Source organism: Protopterus annectens, chromosome 1.part1 (genome assembly GCF_019279795.1).
Source record: "Protopterus annectens isolate FY-2018-M chromosome 1.part1, PAN1.0, whole genome shotgun sequence".
Lineage (NCBI taxonomy): Eukaryota > Metazoa > Chordata > Ceratodontiformes > Protopteridae > Protopterus > Protopterus annectens.
Genome location: NC_056726.1, coordinates 145,106,732 through 145,134,074, shown reverse-complemented (window position 1 = coordinate 145,134,074; position 27,343 = coordinate 145,106,732). Strand labels below are relative to the sequence as shown.

Genomic DNA, 27,343 nt, shown 5'->3' with positions numbered 1-27,343 from the left:
TCTGAAAAATATACCTAAACTGGCAATATGTTCATATTCATTTCGCTGTGTCCATAGTTATTGCATGCATTATTTTTGAACTGCAATCTGCAGGTAAATAAAAAATACAGTGTTAAAAAATTAAATTGTTGCTTTTAATTTTCTATATAATTTGTAGTCATTCTGTGATAATAATACTTTATGGGTGAACTTCAGAGGCATGAGGACAGTGTACAGAGAAATGGAAGGGGAAAACCTATTCTAAATTTAGAACTGGCTTATAGTATTTATATAAATTAGTTACATAAGCTGCACAGAAAAAAATAAAAGATGAAAGGCAGTTTAGAGGCAGCTGTGCTACATGCCAACGCTGCCTGCAGAAGAAGCTGCAGTTTATCATGGTTACAAACTTTCATTAACAGAAGGTTCTCAATTGTGACGTTATATTGAAAACTCAGCTTGTGATTCCTACAGCCTTGTGCCAGTACTGGCAAACATAAAATCTGATCACTTTTATGCTATACCTAAAACAGATAAGTGTTGTGCCCAGTACTGTAACATAGTAACATCATAGCATACACATACATATGTACACGCATGCACAAACACACAAACGTACACATGCGCACACACATGCGTGCACACACACACACACACACACACACACACACACACACACACACACACACACACACACATGCAGTTGTAGGACAGCAGTACTATATTCACTCCAACATGCACTAGTGGGCTTCAGTAACAGCAGTACAGGCCTATGACATGAAAGGACTCTTTATACCTTTATGTGATCATTTACAGAGTAGCATAGATAAAATATAAAGGAATAGTGGTACAAAAGAGTACATAATGAACATTATGGAGTTTGTTAACTGTCTCAGTTCATTAATGCATATTGTTTTGACTGAAGTGGTCTATGGTAATGGCTGGAATGATTATTTTAGTTTTTACTGAGCTATGGTCCAAAAAGTCCATTTAATTTAATGGGCTTGGATTATTGAGTTTTGTAAAATTTCTCAAAATTTCATAAACTTAAAGTTTGCTACATCATTTTAAGGATAGTGGGTATGTTGGAATTTCTCTTCATGTAAAAAAAATGTTGGCATTTTGATTTAAATGGCTTGCTGGATCATGGTCAAGTTTAAACTGAGCTGATGAAATGTATCTTACCAATGGTCTATACTATATAGGGCTACCCTTTCTATAGAAATTAAATAGACTGCCCCAAAATGACAATGGATACACAGAAACACTATACCACAGATGCCCAATTTGGCCCTGTTATACATCATTAGTGTATCCCAGCATCCTTTGTTTACTTTTCCACCAGAAGCTGAATCATGATTGTCCTGTTGTGCATCATGGGTATACTACAGCATCCCTGGTGGGCTATTACACCAAGGTTTGCCCAATGTTACCCTGCTATGTAACCTTAGTATACTCCAGGATCTCTTGTGTATTATTCCACCAGGGAGATGCATAGTTCTGGCCAGCTGTGCACCCTTAATATACTTCAGGATCCCTTGTGGGCTATTCCACAAGGGGATTGCACAGTGCTGCCCAGCTGTGCACCATTACTATACCTCATGGGGATGCATAGTGTTGCCCAGCTGTGTACCGTTACTATACCTCAGGATCCCTTGTGGACTGTTCCACCAGTGGTTGCACATTGCTGCCTTGCTATGCACCTTTAGCATACCTCAGGATCCTCTGAAGGCTACTCCACCAAAGGCTGCATGGTGCTGCCTGTTGTGCTCCTTTAGTATAAACTCTAGGATCCCTTGTGGGCTATTCCACTAAGGAATACCAAATGCTGCCTGTTTAATACTATTAGTATAAACTCTAGGATCCCTTGTGGGCTATTCCACTAAGGAATACCAAATGCTGCCTGTTTAATACTATTAGTATAAACTCTAGGATCCCTTGTGGGCTATTCCACTAAGGAATACCAAATGCTGCCTGTTTAATACTATTAGTATAAACTCTAGGGTACCTTGTTGGCTATTCCACCAATGGCTGCATAGTGCGACATATAAGGGTATTTCTTGTTCCTGTCTAGAAGTGCCTCTTTGTTTGAGTTATCTACGTATTTTTTTTTCACTGAACACCAGCTCTCTTGCACAATATTTGTAATGATGAACATAAACCATTTGATTACTAACTCTTAGACAGCTCACTAAATGTTTTAAGGTTGGAATTCTAACACAGGCTTTCATATGTTTACATGAGAATCATCATACATTTCTAGTCCTTTTATAAAATATTGTTTGCTTTAAAATATCCAGCCTAGCAACATAGCTTTTATAAATGAAATTATATCCTGTACATTTATATGTCTTTATCAACAGTTACCATCGATTTTTGACTTCAGTTCTTTCATTGCTGTGAGTACTAGGGAACTTTTCTTTCTGATACACAAAAACCCATCAGATGAAAGTCACTGACAATACTTGCCTTTAACCAGTGTTTAAAGCATAGATTCTGAAATGTGTGTCATTCCCATATGGGAGAGTGTGTCCGACTTCTCTTTGTTAATGGAGTCTAGCTGGTGGTTTGTGTAGGGCCCCATGGATGAAAGACGAAGTTCTTGCTCCAGAATACTGCAACAATAAAGATAATAGAGTATCAGAATGGAGCCTGTGGGTCTCACAACAGTTAAGTGATAGTTTATGTAATAATAACATTTCACATCTTATCTTGCACTGCAGTACCAGTTCTAGATTAATTTGTGCTGCACAATATCTGAAAAACACTAAAAAGAAACAATCACATATTGCTAGGAAAATACTCAAGTTATCTGTCTTGTCCTGCATAAAAGGCCCTATTTATGTGAGTAACAATGACCAATAGGTATAGCTAGGAAGACAAAATGTTACAAAATCCATTTGTCATGCTGCTGTGCTATACGCACATGATAATGCTAACTTTCTTGTTCTGACAAAGGTTTATGTGACTTACAGAAAGCAGAAAATAGGAATGAAAAATACAAATTTCTGTATTGTTTTGCTGTTTTGCAATTTGTGACCATTTCCCCTCTTAAATGCTTATTCTCCTATGCAAACATGGACACAGACACGTGCGCGTGCACACACACAACCACACACACACACAGCTATTATTGGTTATTCCATTCTGGTTGTATTGTTCTTATTTAAAATGTAGACATTTGTTCCTCATCAGTTACTAGGTTAATACCATAATGCTGTTAGGACAGTGTTTTGTAACCATCTGCCTGTCACTGTGGCAAGCCACAGGAATAATGTTTGACAGGAACTTTGTCTTCATATCTGTATACCTCAGGAAGAGAGACAGTCATAAGAATGTTAATGTCATTTGCATGTGACTCGGATAAAAACGTTTAGACGGTATAGTTGCTAGACATAACAGCATCTTCTTCATTATGCTTTTTCCCTGATGCCCTTCAGCATTTTTTTTGTCACTCCACAAAAGATCAATTAAATAACTACTTCCTCTTCCATATCTACCTCTCTTCCTGTCATACACTTTTTTCCTATTATAGTTCTCCCTTTAATATTATTCCTACATGGTCACTGACATGAAGTTTCTACTCTGTACAGGACACAGCAAACATTGGTGGCTTCATGCATACTTCTTTGTATATTATTTAGAACTTACCCCTGGCAAAAAGATAGCTACACCTTACACTGACTTTAAGTCTGCTCAGGTGGTGAGATAGATTGACTGTAAAATTAGGAACATCACCAGAGAAAGGCGCAGATGCATTTTTGTACAACAATTAGAGGTGCAATTGGTTTTACAATAGTACTGTGGTTTTGGTATGCATTTTTTTATCCCACAAAACGAATATTAGGGTTTCATGCTGCCTCTACAGCCTATCTGTGTTTAAGTAATTAAAACCAAGAAACTGAAACACAGCCCTAACAAAACAGAGGCAAGGCTGTGTGTGTGTGTGTGTGTGTGTGTGTGTGTGTGTGTGTGTGTGTGTGTGTGTGTGTTTCAGAGTGGATATGCTGCGGGATTGTATGAAGATGGCAGCTGGGAGTGAAGAATTCAGGTTATTGGACTAAAAAAGAAACCTTATAACTAAAGTAGCACAACTGAAAGTGCACAGCCGTATGAAACAATGCAGTTTCAATTGAAGGAATAAAAAAGGTTTCCATATACTGCTTTACTTTAATACTGTAACTCCATAATCACACAACTGCTGAGAAAGGTGAAAGACTACATAAACTCAAAGTCATTACCACACACCTCTTACATAACTGCAGTCTCTAAAACAGTGACACAGAAGTGCAAATGCAGTTCAGATAGTCTCAAAAGATTCAACATAATGAAAATGCACTTAACTACACTGTCTCAAAAATAAAAGCAAAACTTAATGTCAGTTTCTGAAGGAAAAACATAAAAATAAATAATTAAAGCTGCTATTCAATTTACTTAACACTACAAATATGATATTGATTAAAAATGCCATTGATTAGACTGCATGCTCCAGGTAGTAATAGTTATTAAAGCTGGGTGTGCAGGTGAGTGGCTCCCAATCAGATCAGGTACCTGTGATGCTGGCCGTCAAAATGCAGTATCTAGCTGTAAGATGCAATTGTACAACCTAACAAACCACAGCAAAGATGAAGTCCACAATAATTTATTACCTTTCTAGAAAAAATTAAGAAGAGGCATACAGACTTGAGGATCCCTGCCAATCAAAGTCAATATAAGTTTAAATCTTGCAGCTATGCTCAAAACTTCATTATAGAGAACTCCAAGTATTGATGTATGCCTTGTAATAGCAGAATAAAATAATGGCAAGAGAAATGAAAAATGTGAACTTTTTTTTTTTTTTGCAAAAAGAGAAAATCCCAGGGTACACTTTCTTCCACTGAAGTGCAAAGTTGATCTTTACCTTCAAAATTTATTCCGCAGTCTGTACAGGACCAAAATGGTTTGAGTTCTTCCTTGCAAGGAATGCACTGAAGCAATGCCTGATAGTCATGCTTCATGCAAGTTAATTACACTTTTTACAGACAGGTAAAAATAGAATATTCTTTGCAAAGTCTGTAATATACTTTTCCGGTCAGTGCAAAGAAATGAAGGTTCGACTTTGGCAATGACTCTTCCTTAGTAATTCATAAAAACAAGAGTTTTCCCCTTGGTTGATTGCCATTTAAGGAGAAAAGCACAATAGAGATGCAAGGAGATAGCTGTTCCCAGCATTAAGATAGAGAACTAAGCTCACTTCTTTGTTATTTGTGAAAAATGAAAAATAAAACACTTAAAAATTTCAATATTAATAGGTTCATAGGTTCATAGGATGATACTAGGCTATTGGCCTGGAGGCCCTTATAAGCCTAGCCAAGAATTTTGCCCATATTCCCACCAAGTCAGTATGGTTCCCCTGTCCAACAGGGATACAGGTGGGATCCCAGGGGTGGATTTTCTGTTTCCCATCCAGTCATCCAGGTTCCTCTTAAAGAAGGATAGAGAGGTTCTCTGCTTGACACGAAGAGGGAGTCTATTCCACAGATGGGGGAGTCTTTGCGACACAAATCTATCTCACCAACAAGTGCTATTAATGTCACAAACTAAGTTGAGGCCTTGTGTGCGGGTTGCGCAAGTGGAGTTTGACTTACAGATATGCAGCAACTCCATCAGAGCTGGGTCTGAGATGGACTTGTATTCCAGACACAGGTCACCTCTGAGCAGTCTGTACGAGACTGAGTAGAGGAACAGGGCTTTTAGCATATCTGTATAGGATAGGTGTTTGAGACCCTGGATTTTCTTGGTCAGGAACCTCCAGCTGCTGCATGTGCTTGGCAAGGTACATGCTGAAGGAGGCATTTTACTCAATAATCAGTCTGATAAGGGAGAAGTACAGGAATTTTATGACCTCCTTGTTTCTTAATGAAATACCCTTACTTATCAGGTGGGCCATGTAGAAAGCCTTCCGTACAATGGAGGCAACGTGGTGGTCAAAAGTCAAGTTGCTATCAACCTGGGTGCCCACGTCCCTTATGACTGATTGTGTACTTAGTATGTTGTTATTAATGTGCTAATTAGTAGGGATGCCATTTTCCCCAAAGGGGATAATGATATATTTCTTGGCATTCAGTTTGAGACCATGCTTCTGGCACCAGTCATCAGTTTGGGTAAGGTCCTCTTGGAGGATGTTCACATCACTAGGGGAATTTAAGACAGCACTCGGCTTGCAGTCATCTGCAAACTTGGTCAGCCACAGACCACTGGTTTTGGCTTGCACCTCAGAAAAGTATATCCCAAACAGTAGAGGTCCCAAGACCAATCCTTGGAGAACACTGCTAGTGACAGGTCTACTGCTAGAGGCGGCTTCCCCTGTTTTGACTGAATGGGTTCTATCAGTGAGCCAGTTAGCTACCCATCTGGTAACATTTGGGTTGATGCCTAGCTGGGAGAGTTTATCTATTATGCCCGACTGGGGAATAGCGTTGAAAACTTTGGCTAGGTCAAGGTAGGTGGTGTGCACCATCCTCCCCTTGTCCATGGCTTTGGTGACTGTTTTGAAGAAGTCAACCAATTTTAACAGGCATGATGTCCCTTTGACAAAACCAAACTGTGTGGAGTCAAGCATTTGGAGATTGCTAATGTCCTTGTTTATAAGGTCTATGATAATGTGTTCCATGGCCCTGCAGATCAGACTATTTAGGCTGATGGGCCTATAATTGCCTGGGTCAGTAGACACGCCACCTTTCTGTAGTGAGAGATGAAAGTGGCTGTCCCCCATTTGACTGGGATGAAGCCAGTGTTCAGGCTTTGGTTAAACAGGGTGCATAAAGGAACTGAGAACTCATGCCTGAGTTCATGTAGGATACAGCCAGGAATGATGGCGGGTCCCATGGAGACGATATGTTTTGCCTTTGAGAGGGCATTAAAGACCTGCTCCCTGGTGTTGAGAGATGGCCAGGTGCTGGAGATGCCCTGGTTTACTGATGGGGGGACAGAGAGGTGAGGTTTTCACTGAAACTGTCTGCCAGCAGGTTGGCTAAATCTATGGCGTTTGTGTATGTGGTGTTATTGACCACCAGTTCAGAGCAGATTTGGATATTACCTTTGAGATTGCAGACATATGTGAAGAAGACCTTGTGATTGTCCTTACTGGATGTGGCCAATTTGGACTCGAAATTAGCCTTAGAAGATTTCACCAGCAACCTTATTTGCTTGTTCAGGCAAAGGTGAGATTGCTTCCAACTTAGTGCTTGCTCCTTCTTGGCCCTAAACAGCAATTTTTTCCTTTTATTATAGAGTTTGTTTATTGCTGCTGTCCACCAGACAGGTTTACTCTTCATTGAAGAAGATCATTTGGTTCTGTCAGGTATTGCTGAGTCCATACAGTTATGTAGGTGCTTATATAGTTTTTTGGTGTAGGCTTGGACATTAGTGCTATTTCCAACTGAAGGGACAGTGGCTGTGTGGCTGCTTATACCTGCTCTCAACAGATTGTAGTCAGCTTTGGAAAAGTTTTTTTGTTTGACCCTGACAGGGGTGGGGGGCAGGTCAGGGGAGATGGTGACTTTGAAAGTGATCGCTTTATGGTTGGTTCTTACCAAGGAGGATGGCACTGTAGGGGTGCTACAGTGGCTATTCATTTGGTTAGCACCAGGTCCAGGATATTTTTGCCTCTTGTAGGGGTGTTGACCAGCTGATTCAATGTACTGGCATTGACAGAGTCGAGGAATCTCTGGGAATTCATGTTTGGACTAAAATAGGTCTTCCACTCTATAGTTGGGTAGTTAAACTCACCCAGGATCAGGGTAGAGGGTTGAATGTTGATGTATTCAATTAACTCCAGATAGGTGGAGTGGTTGTCCTGAGTTATGGTTGGGGTCTGTAGCTAGCTATGATTTGAATAGGTGTTTTGTCAACAGTTAACTGCATGTGGAGTGTCTCCTGTGCATCATACTGATTCACCTGCCTGGAGGTGTGTATGTCTTTGATAAATATTGAAACTCCACCTCCTTTGGCTTTGTAGCCCTCTGTTTGGGGTTTGAAAGTATGGTATGATGAGTAACCTGGTAAGGCTAGGGTGCTCTCCGCAGCTTTGAACCAGGTTTCAGTGACTGCACAAATGTCAGCATCCTCCAGGGCAAGGAATGCTTGAAATGAGTGCAGTTTCGATGCTAAGGCTCCTAGCATTTAGCAGCATGACCTTTAAATTTCATTTATAAAAATTTTTCATGTTGGTAATTTTATGCTCATGACTTTGCCTAAAAAAGGCACTGTGGGGGAGGCAAGAGCCTTTGCCAGAAGCCTAAAGCCAGAGGAGGCAGATGAAGGCCATCTCTGGCAAAGCATTGCGGTCTGTCAGTCATGTCCTCCCAGACTGTCAAGTACTGGATCCCTTTGGAATGACACCAGAAACTAAGACAATTGTTAAAGTCAATCATTTTCTGTTTGTATTGAGGCATCCTTCTGAGTGATGGTAGGATGCTGCTTAAGACTAGGGACATACCTGCCTGGGATACATATTCAGTGAGCTCAGTCATGTCTGTCTTCATATAGTCCAGAGAGGTACGTCTCAAGTCATTCATGCCAACATAGACTGTGACAGAATCATAACAGTACCTGTTGTTAAGAGACTTAAGTGCATGTGTGATATGGTGGATTCTAGCACCTGACAAGCAACTTACCATGACTTTATCCTTATCTAGCCTGGTGAGGGGCATATCTGTGTGTCTCAAGATAGAGTCTCCTATGACTAGTATGTTGGGTTTGTGTCTGGGCCTTAGAGGCTGTGAGACACAGGTGTGTGTACTATGTGTGATGCTTGTTGCTGTGGGTTGTGATGTGCATGTGTGTGTTTTTGCTTTGGAGGTCTCTTTTGTTTAGGTATGTTTTTGTTGAGAACCTCCACATATTTAGGAGTGTGTTGTACAGGTGTGGGTGGTGTTAGAGGTGTGGTGTTTGTAGTGTTTGCACAGACAACCTTCTCGGTGCCAGATGTACTGGTTTGTAACTGAGACAGCAAGGATTCTAGGTTCTTAATATCATTGCATCTCTCATATATTGTGTTCCTGGGTGGTAGTAGTAGAGGGTTATCTGTGTACATAAGGCAGTTGCTACACTATCTCAGGATGCCCATATCAACCAGACTAGCAGGAGAAACCATAGGAAATTGTTCGTCCATGGTTGTCAGAATCTGTGGAAGGGAGGTCAGGGATAGTAGAGTGGGTACTATCTGAGTAGAGTACCTTTAGGTGTGAGTAGGGCTGGATAAAATAAATACAGTAGCTGCAAGTGAGGGCCTCACTTACACAGGAATGCTCGTAAGGGAATAATGTAGCTGAGATACCTCACAAAGGGTTGAAATAGTGCAGTGACAGCACCTGATGTGCAAACAAACACAAACACATGCAAATACGGTGTTTAAATACCGAAAAACGAAAGTAAAATAAAAACACTGGAATTGACCAATCAACCATTGTTCCTGAGCTCTTAACTCAACACCTTATGCCAGACCAGTTCCAACCAGTTTACTTACTCCCACTAAATGCAGACAGGCCCTGGCCAACACAAAATGGATTAGCAGGAAACACAGGAGTCACACAAACAGATCTGGATACAACCAAACCTGTAACCATACTATGCAAAAGATATTTAAACTCTGTTTAGGTCAATTTAACACAGGAGAACAAAGACACACTTAAATATAACAGTAGCAAACAACAGCAAACTGATTTAAACAAATTAACCAATTAACCAATAAAAGAGCTCAAAGCTGAGCCCTGTTCCAGCAACCTTCAATCAGACAAGTTGTAACTGCACATTCCTGCCACTAGGCTACAGGGGAACCCTCTCCAAAAAAAGATGTCCTGAATTAGTGCTCTAGTTATACAAACAGAGCTAGATTCAGCAGGTCTGAATCTAGTCTATGCTACATCAAATGAGGCACACCAATTTTTGAAAGAAACAGTCAAAATAAGCAGGACAATAAGACTTCAACCAGCAATTCCCATCTCAGATGGTCAGAATCTACCCTCTCCTCTCACAGGAGTGCAGACCACAAACCTTCTTAATTGTAAAATAACTGGTCTGAAGCCCAAATGCTTAAACCAGAACTAAGACACTTTTAGAATAACAGACACACTAAGCCTTCAACCAGCAATTCCCAACTTAAAAGGATGTAAGCTACTTCTCCTGCCACAAGGGAGTTAACCACAAACCCCCCTAATGTAAGACAACTGGCCTGAAGGCCAAGGGCTTAAAACAAAAGGCTTAGAATAACAGTTACAATTTACTCAGGCTAACAAGCAGTAATAAATGCAGCAGAATAAATGCAATTGAATAATTTTAAGAACAAGCAGTAAAAACAAAATAAAGCAATAAAAGTAGGAAGAAACACGCATACAGTAAAATATTAATAAAGTGCATTTTTAGGTTAAGTTGGAAGGGAGGAAACAAGATAACAGTCCAAAACTTCAGATGCAAATTCCTCTTCAATGAAGGTACTGAAAAAATATTGAACAGGCTTTGTCACTGGAATAACTCACCTTTAATTTATGATAAGAGCTTCTGTCCACCAATTGGATGAGATCAACTTTTCAATTACAGCTTTAACCTATGGAAAACTAATATATACATAAAAAGCACAACACATCATAATTCATGACTGACAACCTCATATGTAGTAATGAGCCCTGCCTACAAATTATAGATAGCCTGATGTAATACAAGTCATTTTTAAAATCCAAACTAAAATAAAAAAACAGAAAGAGTTCTAATAAAACAAAATCCAAATAAATTGAAGGCAGAAATAAGAACTCCTAGTCTGTCTCCAGAAAGGGACAAGGCATCATAAAACTCCCTTCACTAAAGGTTTGCCACCTTTTCAAATGCCCAAAGTGGGACATTTTTTTGTAGAAACATCATATTTTGCAGGGCAAAACATACCCACGGCCAGTACAAAGGACAGAAATTCACTTTTTTTGCCAGAATAAAAGCTTATTCTTGTAGCATTTGAGTTGCTTATTCTGTTTATTATAGTATTCAGGTGTTTCAGATACAAAATAACTGTTTTATGCAACTATTAAAGAAAATATGAGAAATATTTTTGTCCTAAAATCTCAGGACATTTGCCATTTTTTAAATTTTTTTGCAGGACACAACTGCCTAAAGAGTGACTGTCCCTCACAAAGTGGGACAGGTGGTAACCCTCCACTAAAGGCTCTTCAGCACAAGGTGGCAACAAGAGCCTTCCAAAAGGAATGATAAACTAAAAAAAAAAAGAAACAAAAAAAATCAGGCAGCTGAAGGAAAGAAGTATGTGTGGGTTTATGTGTGGAAGAAGAGAGAGACAGTGTGTGTGTGTGTGTGTGTGTGTGTGTGTGTGTGTGTGTGTGTGTGTGTGTGTGTGTTTGTCTGCATGTGTGTGTGACAACAGGCACATGAATAAAAAAAATAGCACCCACTGTGGTAACCTTGGAAAAGATGTAATATAAAGAAACATCACAGATAAAAATACAATGAAAGCAAAAACTTTAATCATAATTGTATTAAAAAAAGAAAAGCACTTTCCCCATTAGGGTTTCATCTGATCACTGTTAAAACTGAGCATCCAGTCAGAATCAATCAAACACTAAACATAGGAAAAAAAAAACATTCACAAAATGTGTGAAAAAATGCAAATGGCTATGCATATGTATATGTTGTAGAAGAACAGAAAACAAGCAGAAACATTCAAATATACAGGCATAACAAATGTCCAAAAAAAGCAAAGGAAGAAACAAACGTGTCATGTCTAAATTATTAATAAAATAATCTGTGGTCCAGTTTCTAAACTGAAGAATGCATTTAACTGAATAAGAAGAATTAAGTCCAGGAGGGCTGTAGGCATTAGAGAAGACTATTTCTAAGTTTAAAAGGAGGACAGCTCAACACATGCCGGAAATTAGAAATAGATTATGCAAAGCACAGCATTCAATCATCAAGTCATTGTATTTTCACCTTTCACAGTTTGGACGTGATTAGGACAGGTCCACTTGAGGGGAACTGTAATGCTATTCCTGAAAAAAAGGAGCTGGATGACAAATTCACCTAACACCTACAACCTACCTGTACTAAATGCTTAAAAAAAGTTTAGTTGTAGGCTAGGCTTATTACTATGTATGAGGATGCCAGTCATGATTTATGATGCATTGTGCTTTTTGTTTACTTTTATATACTTTTTATTAGTTTTTCATGAGTTAAAGCTGAAGTAGATGTGCCATCTTTGTGCATTGGTATGATGTACACTTTTTTACATTATCATGTATCCCATATCCTCTTCCTCTTTCTTCATTCCTACCATTCATTGTTATGGCCCTTTCCAGTACAAAAACATCCCAAGACTACTGTACTTAAAATTAAATATTGGTAATCTTGATGATCACCAAAAATCCTTTATTACAGTATTCCAAGAATATATGTTGCAGTTTACCTTGCACTGAGTGTACTTTTCTATAATGTGTTATTACTGCTTTCATTGCAGTCATTTTAGCCCTGGTGATCATTGTGGCTGTCCTCTCAATTTCGCAGAGCAAGTCTGAACATAGGTAAACATGTCTGCTTGTTCTGTAATTGTTCATGCTGGTATTTGTCTGTTATGGACTCATTAATTAGTATGGACACAGGGAAAGCTTTGACTTCTATGGGCATTTTTAGGTAGTCTGTAGTTGGCTGGTTTACAGAAATGGAAGTCGGTCTTAATTTAAGGAGCAACTTCATTATGACTGAGGTGGGTAATGGACTAAAATCATAGAGCTCTGGGTGGTTGTGGCTGGACTGGGTAGAAAGGGGGCAGATGTATTAGTGTCTAAGAGAGATAATATTGATTATATAAAGTAGAAATTAAACTGCGTTCTGAAAGAGTCTCTCATATTGTCCATTTTAGGAGAGGAAGTTGTCTTGCTAGGGTGGATGTTTATTTAGTTGTTGTTGCTGTGTCTTTCGGCTTTTCCCGGTTAGGGGTCACCACAGCAGAACTCCAGTCCGCTAATGATTGGCAGTAGATTTTTACGTGCCAAGTTGCCAGCTCTGACACACAACCTTCAATGAAGGTACGCCCATTCACGCATGTCTCCACACAGAAGACGCTCTAGCTGAGAATCGAACAGGACAACATCATACTGTGAGGCGACAACTATTTAATGATGACTAAAATTGTTTTGGGTTATTTTGATGTTTGTCTTGTAGGCTGGTATAGTAATGTTTGTTTGTCCTGTTTGACATGGAGTTTTGTAAGGTTTCTTAGATGTATAAATTATTGGAAGGCACTTTGAATTCTATTTGTATACTAGTTTTTTCAGGCTTTATCCCTTTTTGGCATGATTTTATTGTTTTGTTAGCCATGGTGCGATGTTGGACTTTACTCTTTTATTACGTACTGGTGCTACATTACTTAAGGTCTGTAAGAATATGTTATTAAAGTGTTCTACAGCAGCATCTAGTGGCATTAATCTAATTAGATTCTAGTTATATTGTTTTAGTGTTTCACTGAAAATATCTTTGCCAAAACTGGTTGCATTTCATATTCGGCTATTGATAATATGTTTATCTAGGTTATGGAGAGTTTTAATGGCATATATTGGTATGTGATCACTTATGCTATCTGAGAGGCAGCCTGTGGAGTGTCTCCCTGAAGTTTTATTGATTATAGTGGGTGTGGTTATATTTGTCTGAAGTTGTACAAGTTTATGGATTCAGTGGGGGTAGTGGAATTAATGAGTTGCTAGTATATATTTAAGTCTCTATGTATTATAGTTTCATGGTTAATTTTTGATGGAATATCCAATGCAAGATACTTTCAGCAGTATCAGTGTTATTCCCTGGTGGTATATAAATTACTGTTAAACATATAGTTTTCCTAGTGTTGATTTTCAGGAGTGCTATTAGAAGTTCAGCATTTTTAAATGTGGATATTTCCTGTGGGAGTAAGGTGACGGTTGTGTAATTTTTATAGTTAATTGCTGCTCCACCGACATGCTTGTTTTGTCTGTCATGCTTGATTATATTGTATCCTGGGGGGGAATCTCATTATCCTTTATATCTTTTTTAGCCAGGTTTCAGTAGCTATGAATACATCAGGAGTGTATGTGGCAAGATAAGCCTGTATGTCATGGATTTTATTGCATATACTTCTTAAGTTCATGTTTAGTAAGGTGAGTTTGGCTTCTGCTTTTTGTTGAGAGGTATTAGGTGACTAGTTTATTTCAAGGATGGCAGTGATGGTTTTATGAATAGTAGGACGTGGGTTTGGGTGAAAATCTCTGCTAGTTATTTTAACTGATATTTCACAGAGGGCAGAGTGTGGCCAGTTATATTTTGGTCTTGGTTTGGTATTTGTTCTTAAATTTGGACACTTAGTTTTAAGGTATTTATAGATAAATAAATCAGATGTGGTTTGTTTCATCACTGATGGAGTGCTACGGAGAGAGACAGGCTGGGTAGATGATGATATTCTTTGTAAGGACTGGTTGAAGTCCTAAGTATTTGAAGGAGATGGATTTGATAATTGGTATACAGTGCTAATTGAATTAGGAGGAATCGTAGAATAACCTGAGTCAGGGGCATCTTATTTAACTTGGGTTTTATTTTTGATATAAATTGGGATTAGAAAATGTTAGGAGGGTACTGTATTGGTTGTAGAGATGTAATGTGATAGTTATGGGGGAGCACGGATTAGGACAGTTTGATAGAGATAGTTGGATGGTAAGCTAGATTGGGTGTTACTATTGGGAGTAATTCTATTGGGTGTTACTATTGGGAGCAATTCTATTGATTGGTTTTTACTGGAGGGAACCAATGCCATTGGTTTGCAGGATATGTGGGTAGTGCTATGGAAGTATAAATGCAGAGTAAGAGGGGGCATTGCGGGTAGGGTAGGGGAGTGGAGTGAGCCTGGGCATTAGCAAGAGTGAACAAAGCAGTTTGAAAATGCAAAGAGACAAACAATCAGTGGCTGAATTTAAACAGCCACAAATCTGCTGAGAGATGTATGTAAAAGGAACAATTCAGTTTAAAAGGCTTCTGCGCTACTAGATGAATGTCTTGATGGTGAATAGATTGAATGGACTCAGACTGCCTTTTGATGAACCTAATATTTGTGTGCTTTAGGGATGTTTCCAGTGAACTTAAAGCACAAGGGCAGAGGTGGTACAAAGTTTATCCAAAATAAATGGTGGCTGGATTGAGTGGACTCAGACTGCCTTTTGAATGAGCCAGCTGTAGGTATGGTTTAGAGATGTTTCTGTGAACCCTGCAAGTCACTTGCACCATGCTGCAGAGACATATGGTAGAAAGGAATGATCTATTAATATTTTTAAGCATTTTGCTAGAAATATGGTACTTTACAACATCTCTATTTCTTTATGTAAACACAACAGTTTAAACTGAATTTATTTCATGATTTTAGTTATCCATATTAACTAAAGAAGCAGCATTACATCAGTATGTGAGTATATAGTTTTTACTTTCATATAATCTACCCATCTCTTTATGTTCTTTGGGGAGAACTGCCCTAGTCTGTAACAGCAAACCCTAACTTTATATAACTGACTTCAAAATTACTCTTATCATGACTGCATTTCATGAAACAGAGTTATATAAACACACATTTCACCTAAAAGCCATTCTTACACCAAGCACATGCTCTGATAGCATAATTTCCCTTATCAAACATACACCAACTCATCCCCATTTCCTTATCACACTTACATTCTCATAACAGCAGTTTCCTGATTAAACAAAGACACACACACACACACACACACATAAAAACACTGTTCTCCCAAACTCTGTCACAGTATAGCAGTTTTCTTATTGAAGGTATTCACTTATATTCTTCTTAGGTTCATGGGTTCATAGGTTCATAGGTAGGTTCTAGGCTATCAACCCTGGGGCCTATATAAGCCTAGCCAAAAAGGTTCCCTGGTTTTTGCCACCCAAGAAAATTATTTTCCTGTGCCCTTGTCAAGCAGTGCCACAGAAGTGATCCCCGGGGTGAATTTTCTATTTCCCATCCAGTCGTCAAGAATTTTCTTAAAGAGGGCCAATGAGGAGCTCTGCTTGACATGAATGGGTAGTTTGTTCCATGGGAAGTCTCCGGGATAGGAATCTATCCCTCCAGCATGTTCTGTTTATTGTGGTGACAATGTTTATGTCCCTGGAGCATGTGGTTTGGAGAAATTGGGATTTCTTTAAGTGTAGCATGTCCAACAGCTCTGGGTTTGACATAGCTTTGTATGTTAGGCAGAGATCGCCTTTGAGTAGGCGATATGCGATGGAGTAGAGCTGGAGCTTTTTGAGACTGTCTGTGTATGGCATCTGTTTGAGGCCGGTAATCCTCTTAATGAGGTATTTCTGTGGCCTTTCCAGTTGTTGTAGGTGTCTTGTGAGATACATGCCAAATGGGCCATTGTACTCTATAATGGGTCTGATGAGGGATGAGTAGATAGGAACAATGACCTCCTTCAGCTACAAGAGCTTTGAGTTTAAAACTGCTGTTTGACTGCATTGATTTTTATATTTTTCACACTAATGCACACAATTATTGTGCTTCTAAACTTGGTGAATTTTTAGCTGCCCATCCCTACTGTAAATTGGACTTTGGAAGGCCCTCCCAGTGCTAATTCTTCTGGGCTCTGATATCTCCGACTGCTAAGGCACTCCATTACAGTCTTAAAGCTTGAGATAGTCACTGTTTCATATCATCACATTTCAGTTAATGCACACTGTAATATTCAGAGTGTTAATCTGGATTATGTATTGTTCTTTTCTGCATTTTTCCTTGTTTTTAACCAAAAATTTACTGTTTGCAATTTTAACTTCATCTGGGGAGAATTGTGAATTACTGCAGGATCTGAGCCTCATTGATTACATTTCTACTTCTCTTTTACTGTTTACATTTGACTTGGTCTAGGACATTAGTTTTGTAGTATCCCTCACAACAGTGAGAGATGTGTGGGGATGCACAAGCCAGTGCATTTCTTTGTGCCGGTCCTAAGCCCGGATAAATGGGGAGGGTTGCATCAGGAAGGGCATCCGGCGTAAAATTTTGCCACATCATATATGCAGAAAACTGTACAGAAATGCATACAGGATCGGTCAAGGCCCGGGTTAACAATGACTGCCACCAGTACTGTTGGACAACAGAGTGCTGGTGGAAATTGGGCTACTGTTGGCCAAAGGAGGAGAAGAGGTGGAAGGCATGCCTGAAGGCAGGTAAGGGCTAGGACTGTGATAGTGAGGGTCAGAACTTTGAATGTTGGCAGTATGACTGGTATAGGGAGGGAGCTAGCTGATATGATGAACCGAAGAACGGTTGGTATATTGTGTGTGCAAGAGACCAGATGGAAGGGGAGCAAGGCTAGGTGTATCGCAGGCGGTTTCAAATTGTTTTATCATGGTGTGGATGGGAAGAGAAATGGCGTAGGCATTATCCTGAAGGAACAGTATGCTAAGAGTGTTTTGGAGGTGAAAAGAGTGTCAGATAGAGTGATGTTTATGAAGCTGGAAAATGATGGTGTAATGATGAATGTTGTTAGTGCATATGCTCCACAAGTTGGGTGTGCGATGGATGAGAAAGAAATATTTTGGAGTGAGTTGCATGAAGTGGTGATGACTGTACCCAAGGGTGAGAGACTGGTGATTGGAGCAGATTTCAATGGGCATGTTGGTGAAGGGAACAGAGGGGATGAGGAAGTGATGGGTAGGTATGGTGTTAAGCAAAGGAATGCAGAAGGTCAGATGGTAGTGGATTTTGTGAAAAGGATGGACATGGCTGTGATGAATACGTATTTTAACAAAAGGAGGAGCATAGGGTGACATACAAGAGTGGAGGAAGATGCACACAGGTGGATTATATCTTATGTAGAAGGGGCAATCTGATGGAGATTGGAGACTGTAAAGTGGTGGCAGGGGAAAGTGTAGTTAGGCAGCATAGGATGGTGGTTTGTAGGATGACATTTGTGATCAAGAAGAGGAGGATGAGTGTGAGGGCAGAACCAAGGATCAAATGGTGGAAATTGAAAAAGGGTAATTGTGAGGTGATGTTCAGGGAAGAGTTAAGACAGGCACTGGGTGGCAGTGAAGAGTTACCGAATAGCTTGGTAACTACAGCAGAGCTAGTAAGAGAGATGGCTAGAAGGGTGCTTGTTGTAACATCTGGAAAGAGGAAGGAGGACAAGGAGACCTGGTGGTGGAATGAAGAAGTACAGGAGAGTATACAGAGAAAGAGGTTGGTGAAGAAGAAGTGGGACTGTCAAAGAGATGAAGAAAGTAGACAAGAGTATAAGGAGATGAGGTGCATGTCAAAGAGAGAGGTGGTGAAGGCTAAGGATAAGGCGTATGAAGAGTTGTATAAAAGGTTGGACACTAAGGAGGGAGAAAAGGACCTGTACCGACTGGCTAGACAGAGGGACCAAGCTAGTAAAGATGTGCAGCAGGTAAGGGTGATAAAGGATAATGAGGGAAACGTACTCACAAGGAGGAGAGTGTGTTGAGCAGATGGAAAGAGTACTTTGATGGGTTGATGAATGAAGAGAATGAGAGGGAGAGAAGGCTGGATGATGTGCGGATAGTGAATCATGAATTGCAGTGGATTAGCAAGGAGGAAGTAAGGATAGCTATGAAGAGGATGAAGAACGGAAAGGCTGTTGGTCCAGATGACATACCTGTGGAAGCATGGAGGTGTTTAGGTGAAATGGCAGTGGAGTTTTTAACTAGATTGTTTAATGAAATCTTGGAAAGTGAGAGGATGCCTGAGGAATGGAGAAAAAGTGTTTTGGTACAGATTTTTAAGAATAAGGGTGATGGGCAGAGCTGTTGTAACTACAGAGGGATTAAACTGATCAGTCACAGCATGAAGTTATGGGAAAGAGTAGTGGAAGCTAGGTTAAGAAGGAAGGTGATGATTAGTGATCAGCAGTATGGTTTCATGCCAGGAAAGAGCACTACAGATGCGATGTTTGCTCTGAGAGTGTTGATGGAGAAGTACAGAGAAGGTCAGAAGGAGCTGCATTGTGTCTTTGTGGATTTAGAGAAAGCATATGACAGGGTGCCTAGAGAGGAGTTGTGGTATTGTATGAGGAAGTCGGGAGTGTCAGAGAAGTATGTAAGAGTGGTACAGGATATGTACAAGGGTAGTGTGACAGCAGTGAGGTCTGCGGTGGGAGTGACAGATGTGTTTGAGGTGGAGGTGGGATTACATCAAGGATCAGCTCTGAGCCCTTTCTTACTTGCAATGGTGATGGACTAGTTGACAGACAAGATCAGACAGGAGTCCCCATGGACTATGAAGTTTGCAGATGACATTGTGATCTGTAGTGAGAGTAGGGAACAGGTGGAGGAGACCCTGGAGAGGTGGAGATATGCTCTAGAGAGAAGAGGAATGAAGGTCAGCAGGACTAAGACAGAATATTTGTGTGTGAATGAGAGGGAGGACAGAGGAATGGTGAGGATGCAGGGAGTAGAGGTGGCGAAGGTGAATGAGTTTAAGTACTTGGGATCAACAGTTCAGAGTAATGGTGAGTGTGGAAGAGAGGTGAAGAAGAGAGTACAGGCAGGATGGAGTGGGTGGAGAAGAGTGTCAGGAGTGATTTGTGACAGACAAGTACCAGTAAGAGTGAAAGGGAAGGTCTACAAGAGGGTAGTGAGACTAGCTATGTTATACGGGTTGGAGACAGTGGCATTGACAAAAAGGCAGGAGTCAGAGCTTGACGTGGCAGAGTTGAAGATGGTAAGATTGGCACTGGGTGTGACGAAGATGGACAGGATTAGGAATAGGTATATTAGAGGGATAGCCCAGGTTGGAAGGTTTGGAGACAAAGCCAGAGAGGCAAGATTATGCTGGTTTGGACATGTGCTGAGGAGGGATGCAGAGTATATTGGGAAAAAGATGCTAAGGATGAAGCTGCCAGGTAACAGGAAAAGAGGAAGGCCTAAGATAAGGTTTATGGATGTGGTGAGAGAGGACATGCAGGCGGTTGGTGTGACAGAGGAAGATGCAGAGGACAGGAAGAAATGGAAACAGTTGATCTGCTGTGGCGACCCCTAACGGGAGCAGCCGAAAGAAGAAGAAGAAGATTCACAATAGTGAAAGAATTGTAAAATGCTACAGGAGCTGAGCCTCATTTATTAATACTGCATTTTACTGTTTGCATTTTATTTAATCTGGGTACCTTAGACTTCTAGAATCACTCACAATAGTGAGAGAATTGTGAATTACTGCAGGATCTGAGCCTTATAGAAACTTATACTGCATTTCTACTGTTTATTGATTGGATTGCTCTCTATCTTATCTGCTATAATACACACAAACTCTTAGTGCTAAAGCTATGGCTTAAAATTCAATTCCAAGAAATGCGTTATAGTACCTTTTGGGAAATCTACCACTTTGGGGAATTATGCCATCAATAAAACACCCTTAAAAGTTGCTTCACTAGTCGGGGATCATGTAGACAGTAACCTAGCCTTTGACCAGTATGTGTCCACGTAGTAAGAATATCCTTTTGTGTTGCTCAACTTATAAGCAAGGACATCGCATCCAGGTCCAGAAAGGTCATCATACCATTATAATTGGCCCTCATCAGACCCATCATAGAGTATAATGCTCCTCTCAGTATATACCTGAAAGAATACAAGGAGTAAACATGATGTCCTATGCTGATCGCCTCAAAGCTCTGTCTCTGTCTCTTTGCTCAGTATCATACAGACTTCTGAGAAGTGATCTTTGCTTGGCATACAGAGGATTCCTGGACCCTGTTTTAATTAATCTTTTCCACAAAACAAACAGCATCAGAACTACTAGATTAAATAACTTACATTTTGCTTGCAGCATAAATAGTACATGTGGAGAGACAGATATTTTTCTCAGAAAATTCCAATTCTCTGGAGCAGGCTTCCCATCAATGTTAAGAAGACTTCCTCCCTATCCCATTATAAGCACAACTTGGACCAATGGGTGGGTAATCAGAAATTCACCCCTGGTCTGGATCCTATGTCTCTGATGGTCAGAGGCAGTCAGCAAATCACCATGTATATAAATCAAATTTGTGGATCACACTTGATTTGCAAGGCTGGCTTACAAGCACCCTAGTGGTCATTAGCCTAGTATACACCTATGAACCTATGAACTTATAACCTGAGCTTGGCTGTGTAGCAGTATGTTACAGTGACCTGTTTAGATGCAGGAACCTAGAGTTGCAATTTTCCATATAACACTTCCTCTGATATTTTTTCAAGCTTTGAGATGAGTGTAGAGCAGCTAGTTTACCTACTGAGAAGCATTACGCCATAAGTGTTGTTTTACATTAATCCGAGACTCTCTCCTCAGCCCAACAACTCTAAATGTAGTTAGTTAAAAATCCCTCTTGCACTGCCCCTCATAAACCACAAAAAAGAGGATCCACATCCATGGATGTGCACTTTCCTACTGTCTCTGCAGCCAGCCTGGTGGAAATGGGTATCTTGAGACAATGCAGCAATTGTCTCCTGTTGCTAACAACCACCTTATTCCTAAGCAGACTGACAGTATGCAAGAGATGTAATTCTATTATGTCTTTGGAGGCAAAGCTATTGCATACAAACACTGATATCTCCAAACAGGTTGCCAGCAACACACACAGTACACCAACCATAGATCAAATACATAGACTCACATATGTTTAGGCTGTTAAATGCAATCGACTCAAACCACAAAGGCCTCCCATAAGCTGTCCTCAGCAACGTTCCAAACACACTACAAAGACAACACTCCCCAGGACATGTACACCACATCTCAGTGTCTTAACGTCTGAGCCTTTAATGCAAATTACCATACAACCCAATATATCGGTCATTGGAAACTATTTTGAGACACATTGATGTCCCACTCACCAGGCTGAACAAGGACACAGTTTTGGTCCGTTGCCTATCAGGTTCAAGGATCTACCAGAGCACACACACACACAGGACATTGAACCATAAGTACCAATATGACTCTGTCATAGTCCATCTGTGTGTTAATGACCTGAAACATACCTCCCTGGATTATATGAAGGGAGACACAATAGAGCTTTCAGATTATATACCCAGGGCAGGTATGAGCCTAGCAATGAGTAGCATTCTACCTTCTCCATGAATGAAACCATATTGTAAGCAGAAGATTATGGACTTTAAGAATTGGCTTAGTCACTGTCATTCTAAGGGGATCCAGTATTTGTCACCTGGGGAGGACATGATTCACAGGCCATGCTGCTTTGTCAGAGATGGTCTGACTTGTCCCCACTAGGCTTTTGGATATTGGCCTAAAAAGTTTCCACTACTACACTGCCTTTTCTAGTCAATGCTACTCTGATAAAACTTGCAACATAGTCAGTTCTACTCAGGACAAACTAAAGGCATTACTGTTCATTACTAGAATTCTCAACAAGAAGCTCCACTCCCTAGAAGTGCTCCTCACCCTGGAGTGCATTGACATCGGTGCAGTTACTGAGACATGGTGTAAAGCCATGGAAGGCACTCTGACAGTGCAAGGATATAATACATTCCACACATTTAGACCAGCTCTCACAAGCAGGGACAACAGGTGGAGGTGTATCAAGGTGCAAAAAACGAAGTTTACCTCAAGACTGGTCAGACAATATGATATGCTTGGGCTACTCCACATCCAACTAACTGTAGGCAAAGTCCCATACCATATCCTTGCTAGCTATAGGTCCACATCTATGACCCAAGATAACTATAGCATGTATTTGAATGTAGTTGAGTCAATTACCATTCAGGCCAACACCTTATTCATGGGTGATTTCAACTATCTCACCATAAAATGGAATACATATACAGTGACTGATATGCAGGCTCAAAGATTCCTGGAATATATATAAATATATATATATATATATATATATATATATATATATATATATGTATATAAAATATGTGTGTGTGTGTGTGTGTGTGTGTGTGTGCACATATATATATATATATATATATATATATATATATATATATATATCTGTGTGTATATACATATATGTATTTATTTATTTATTGACATTTGTTAACGGGGTTAGCCTATGCCCCACAGCAGGTTGTGATAGTGAGGGAAAGAGTACATTCAGACAGCAGTTACAGGACCTACTAGATAAGGCAGACGACATGAATTGGTGTTGATAATGGGTGACTTGAATGCATATATTAGGGCAAACAGAACAGGATATGAGGACTGCCTGGGTTTACATGGATGGGGAAACAGGAATAAAGAAAAAGAAGCCATTCTAGACTTCTGTCTGGCAAATGGCTTGATAGCAGCCAACACATGGTTCCGAAAGAGAGACAGTCACAAGATCCCATACAAAAGTAGCCAACATGCAACTCAGGTAGACTTCCTCCTAGTAAGAAGAAGGCACTGGGGTAGAATCCATGATTGCAAAGTCATCCCCAGTGAAACAGTCGGCCCACAGCATAAACCATTAATTGCCACAATCAGCTGCAAGCAGTGGTCAGACAAGGCTCTAAAGTCAACAGAGACCAGACTGAAGACCTGGAAGTTGACTGGAGAGAAAGTACAACAGTTCAAGGAATTAATCAGGGCTCTAGCACCCCAAGAAGAGGAGGAAATAGGTGGACTTGAAGAAGCATGGCAGCACATAAAACAGCATGTGTTAGGGCTACATATAAGATATGTGGCCGAGCCAGTTATGAAAATAAGGTACATAAGGAAAGCTGATGGTGGAATGCAGAAGTCCAGGAAGTCATCAAAAGAAAGGAGGAGTGCAGGAAGAACCGGGAGAGAGAAAAGACTGACCAGGCTAGGAAGGACTACTGGTTGGCTTAGAAAGAAGCTAAGAAAGAAGCTGCAATAGCAGAGAAAAGGGCATTGGAGGCACTCTACCAACCTTTGGAAAGTGACTCAGTAAGAAGTTTAGACACATGCATCTGGAGCATTTCTCCCTGGGCCTCTGCTGAAAATTGGCTTAATTCCAAGTCAGACTTTCCCAGTAAACAAATGTTAAATAAATAATAAAAAATAAATAAAGTATATCAAATTTCAAGGCAAAGACAGAAAGATAAAGAAGATAGTCAGACACCATTCATAAGGGATGTCAGCAACAACCTGCTCACCAGTCCACAGGACATCAAAGGCAAATGGAAGGAGTACATCCAGCAGCTTCTGAATGAAGAAAACCACACAGAAGCTGTACTGCCCCAGAAAGAGCCTATGATGAGATGTATATATTACAAATGACCCACATTTTTCATTTATATACCCATCCCAAATTATCCATCTCCCTGTGTTACTATACAATATGTTAAGAACAGCATTGTCAAGGAAGATAGAAGTCAGGGCAGAATCAGGCTCAGAGGTGTGTGTGTGTGTGTGTGTGTGTGTGTGTGTGTGTGTGTGTGTGTTTCATGCTAACGTGAGTTTGAAGATGCATGTTATGATCAAGATTTAATTCTGGGTGAATCCTTCTCCCATATTTCTTTCCACAGGCATCCTCCTGGATAGGAGACTGTATTTATAGCCTGTGGGTGAGAAATACTTATGCCCTGACAGCTGATACCCCATGTATATAATTTAGAAAATTTTCACTTTTTTTTTGTAACTTCACAGCCCTCAAGCAGACTACATTGCTTGATGTTATGTCTGAGATATTGCATTAATAAACTCATTGCAATAACCTTTGCTAGCACAGTTTAAAATCACTGTAATGTTTACTGTGAACAAACTATAACATAATTCATTATATTATTATCATACTATTAATAAGCATTAGACTTGTTTAACATACTATTATAAATTGAAATAAGTAACATATTGAAGTCCATTACCTGAATCTCACAACAAGCATGCATAACTGAGATAAGAGAGAGAATGTACTCCTTTCTGGACAGAGAGTACCTTTACTAGCATGCTGCTTATGTGTCCTGTTAAAAGTTTCACTGGTCATTCAATCTGTGTGCTACTTTAACCAACATAAATGCTTCTATCCAATTTGTCAAGACAATGAGCTAACCAGCAATGCTCATCCACTGAGAATAAGCTTAGAGAAAATCTCTGACCATGTCTTATTGCTTGAAGGGCTGGACTCCTCTGGTGATGTTCCATATTCCAGGGTCCTATGGCAATGGGTCAGGACAAAAGTATCCAAGATTCATATCTGTCTTTTAAAAGTTTTGCAGTGGTTTGAAAGTCCCAAAACATTGGTAGAATTAGTGCAGGTTCTATGTACTCTTCCTTATACCAGTGTTGTCTCTCTTCTCTATATATATATATATATATATATATATATATATATATATATATATATATATATATATACACACACACACACACACACACACACACTATGAAATTACTGAAAACTTGAACAGCATTTGGCCTCACAGAGGGGCTCCCAGTGGGAGTGGATGTACACCAGGGTTCAGCTCTGAGCCCACTGCTATTCATACTGGTGATGGTCTACATTAGCAAACATGGAAATTTCCAGATCAACAAAGCGCTGTATACAGATGATGTGGCAGAATGGGCAGACTCTGTTTCCTCGCATAGTGCAATCACGGAGATGGTATATTTAAGTAGGGATGGAAACTTGCCACCCTGCAGAAATTATGTGTGGTAATGGCAGCAAATTAGGGAAATCAGAAGTTGAGAACAGAGATACAAGGGAAGACAGTGGAAAACATAAACAGCTTCAAGTATCTGGGAGGGGTGGTTGAGCAGAAAGGTAGTCTAAATGAAGAGGTCAAAGCTAGAATCAGAGGGGTTGCAGCCAACTGGCATAGAGTATCCTAGAATCAGAGGGATGGCAGCCAACTGGCATAGAGTATCAGGTGTAGTCTATGACAGAAGTATGCCAAAGAAGCTGAAAAATAAGGTGTACAGGACAGTGGTGCGACCGGTACTACTGTATGGTACAGAAACAAGGGCAGTAAAGGCAGAACAGTTAAAGAAGCTAGAGGTGATGGAAATGAAGTGCCTGAGAAGGGTGGTAGGATGCACACTGTGGGACAGACAAAGAAATGAGGACATAAGAGCAGAAGCCAAAGTAGCTCCAATTGCAGAAAAAAATCAAAGAGAGCAGATTACGGTGGTTTGGACACATGTGTAGAAAAGCATAAGACAATCTGGTGAGGAAGATTTGGGACAGACAGCAAGAAGGTATGAGGAAACGAGGATGTCCAGCAAAGAGGTAGATGGGCTGTGTAAAAGAAGATCTGCAACAGTCAGGCATGAGTGTTGAAGAAGGCAGGAGTGTGGTGCTGAATCGAGAGAGTTGGTGACAGTTAACATGATATCCTGACCCCATGTAAAAAAAAATGAGAAAAAGGGGGCTGAAGATGATGATGATGTTAACCGGGTTAGTCCAGCTGAGCCAAGGGCCCATTTGCTGTGGAGACCCGAGAAGAAAAGCTCCAGAAAAATTACAATCATTAAAAAAGTTACAAAATAAAATCAACAGAAAACATATTAGAAGTCCATCAACAAGTAAAAACATTAACAAATAATGGTTCAGTAAATATAACACATGAAGTAGATTCAAGAGTGTGAGCATTAAACAAAGAGCCATTCATATTTAATGAACAGCCAGACATTGTATAAAGAGCCAACAGTACTTCAAAAAGTTGTTTATATACACACACACGCACACAAAATCGGAAGGGAAGAGGAAGGTGAGAGGATAGGGAAAAGTAAAAGGAGGTGATGGGTTAATGGGGAGAGTTAATGAGAGGGGAGAATAAGTCAAGTGGGGGGTTGGCATGGGCAGGACCATGTATTTTATAGATAAAGTTTTAGTTCATGTTTAAAATGGTAATTTTGAGGAATACTTCTTATGTTGACAGGAAGTGAGTTCCAAGCATGGGCTACAGAGTATTTGTAAAGGGACTTTTCAATATTTTTACTGGGTTTGTATATGTCAAGGAGGTGTTTGCTGGTAGTGCAGAGGTGATGACGGGCATTATAGTAGGAGACTAGATGAAAAATGGAGAGGCAGGAAGAGAGGTTATTTAGGATAGAGTGTGTAACATGAAGTTGAGGAAGAAGTAGTTGTTTAGAGAATTTTGGCCATTGGAGTCTCATATATATATATATATATATATATATATATATATATATATATATATATATATATATGGTTCCACTTCACAATATCAAATTACTGAAAACTCGAGCTTCACATGGTTGGGACCATATGATCGAGTTTTCAGTAACTCAAAATTAGGAAGTGAAATAAAAAAAAAACCCAAACACATCATTTCTGCAGGGGGACAAGCCCCCCCTGTACCCCTCACACCCCCCTACTTAATTATACCAACTCTGACATTGCGCTACAGTGGGGAAAAGGGAAATCTCCCGTTCCGCACTGTATGCAGAAGT

The 27,343-nt window shown here is 40.0% G+C and overlaps 1 protein-coding gene across 1 annotated transcript in view; it reads right to left on the bottom strand.

Annotated features, from left to right (window-relative positions):
* Window positions 1-2,454: 2,454 nt before the first annotated feature.
* NKAIN2 (sodium/potassium transporting ATPase interacting 2) overlaps window positions 2,455-27,343 on the bottom strand; it is a 2,790,781-nt gene continuing 2,765,892 nt past the window's right edge. The window contains exon 6 of the mRNA XM_044073873.1: window positions 2,455-2,594. Within this exon, the coding sequence (XP_043929808.1) occupies window positions 2,462-2,594 (133 nt within the window). The 3' untranslated portion in view covers window positions 2,455-2,461. The remainder of the gene's footprint in view (window positions 2,595-27,343) is intronic.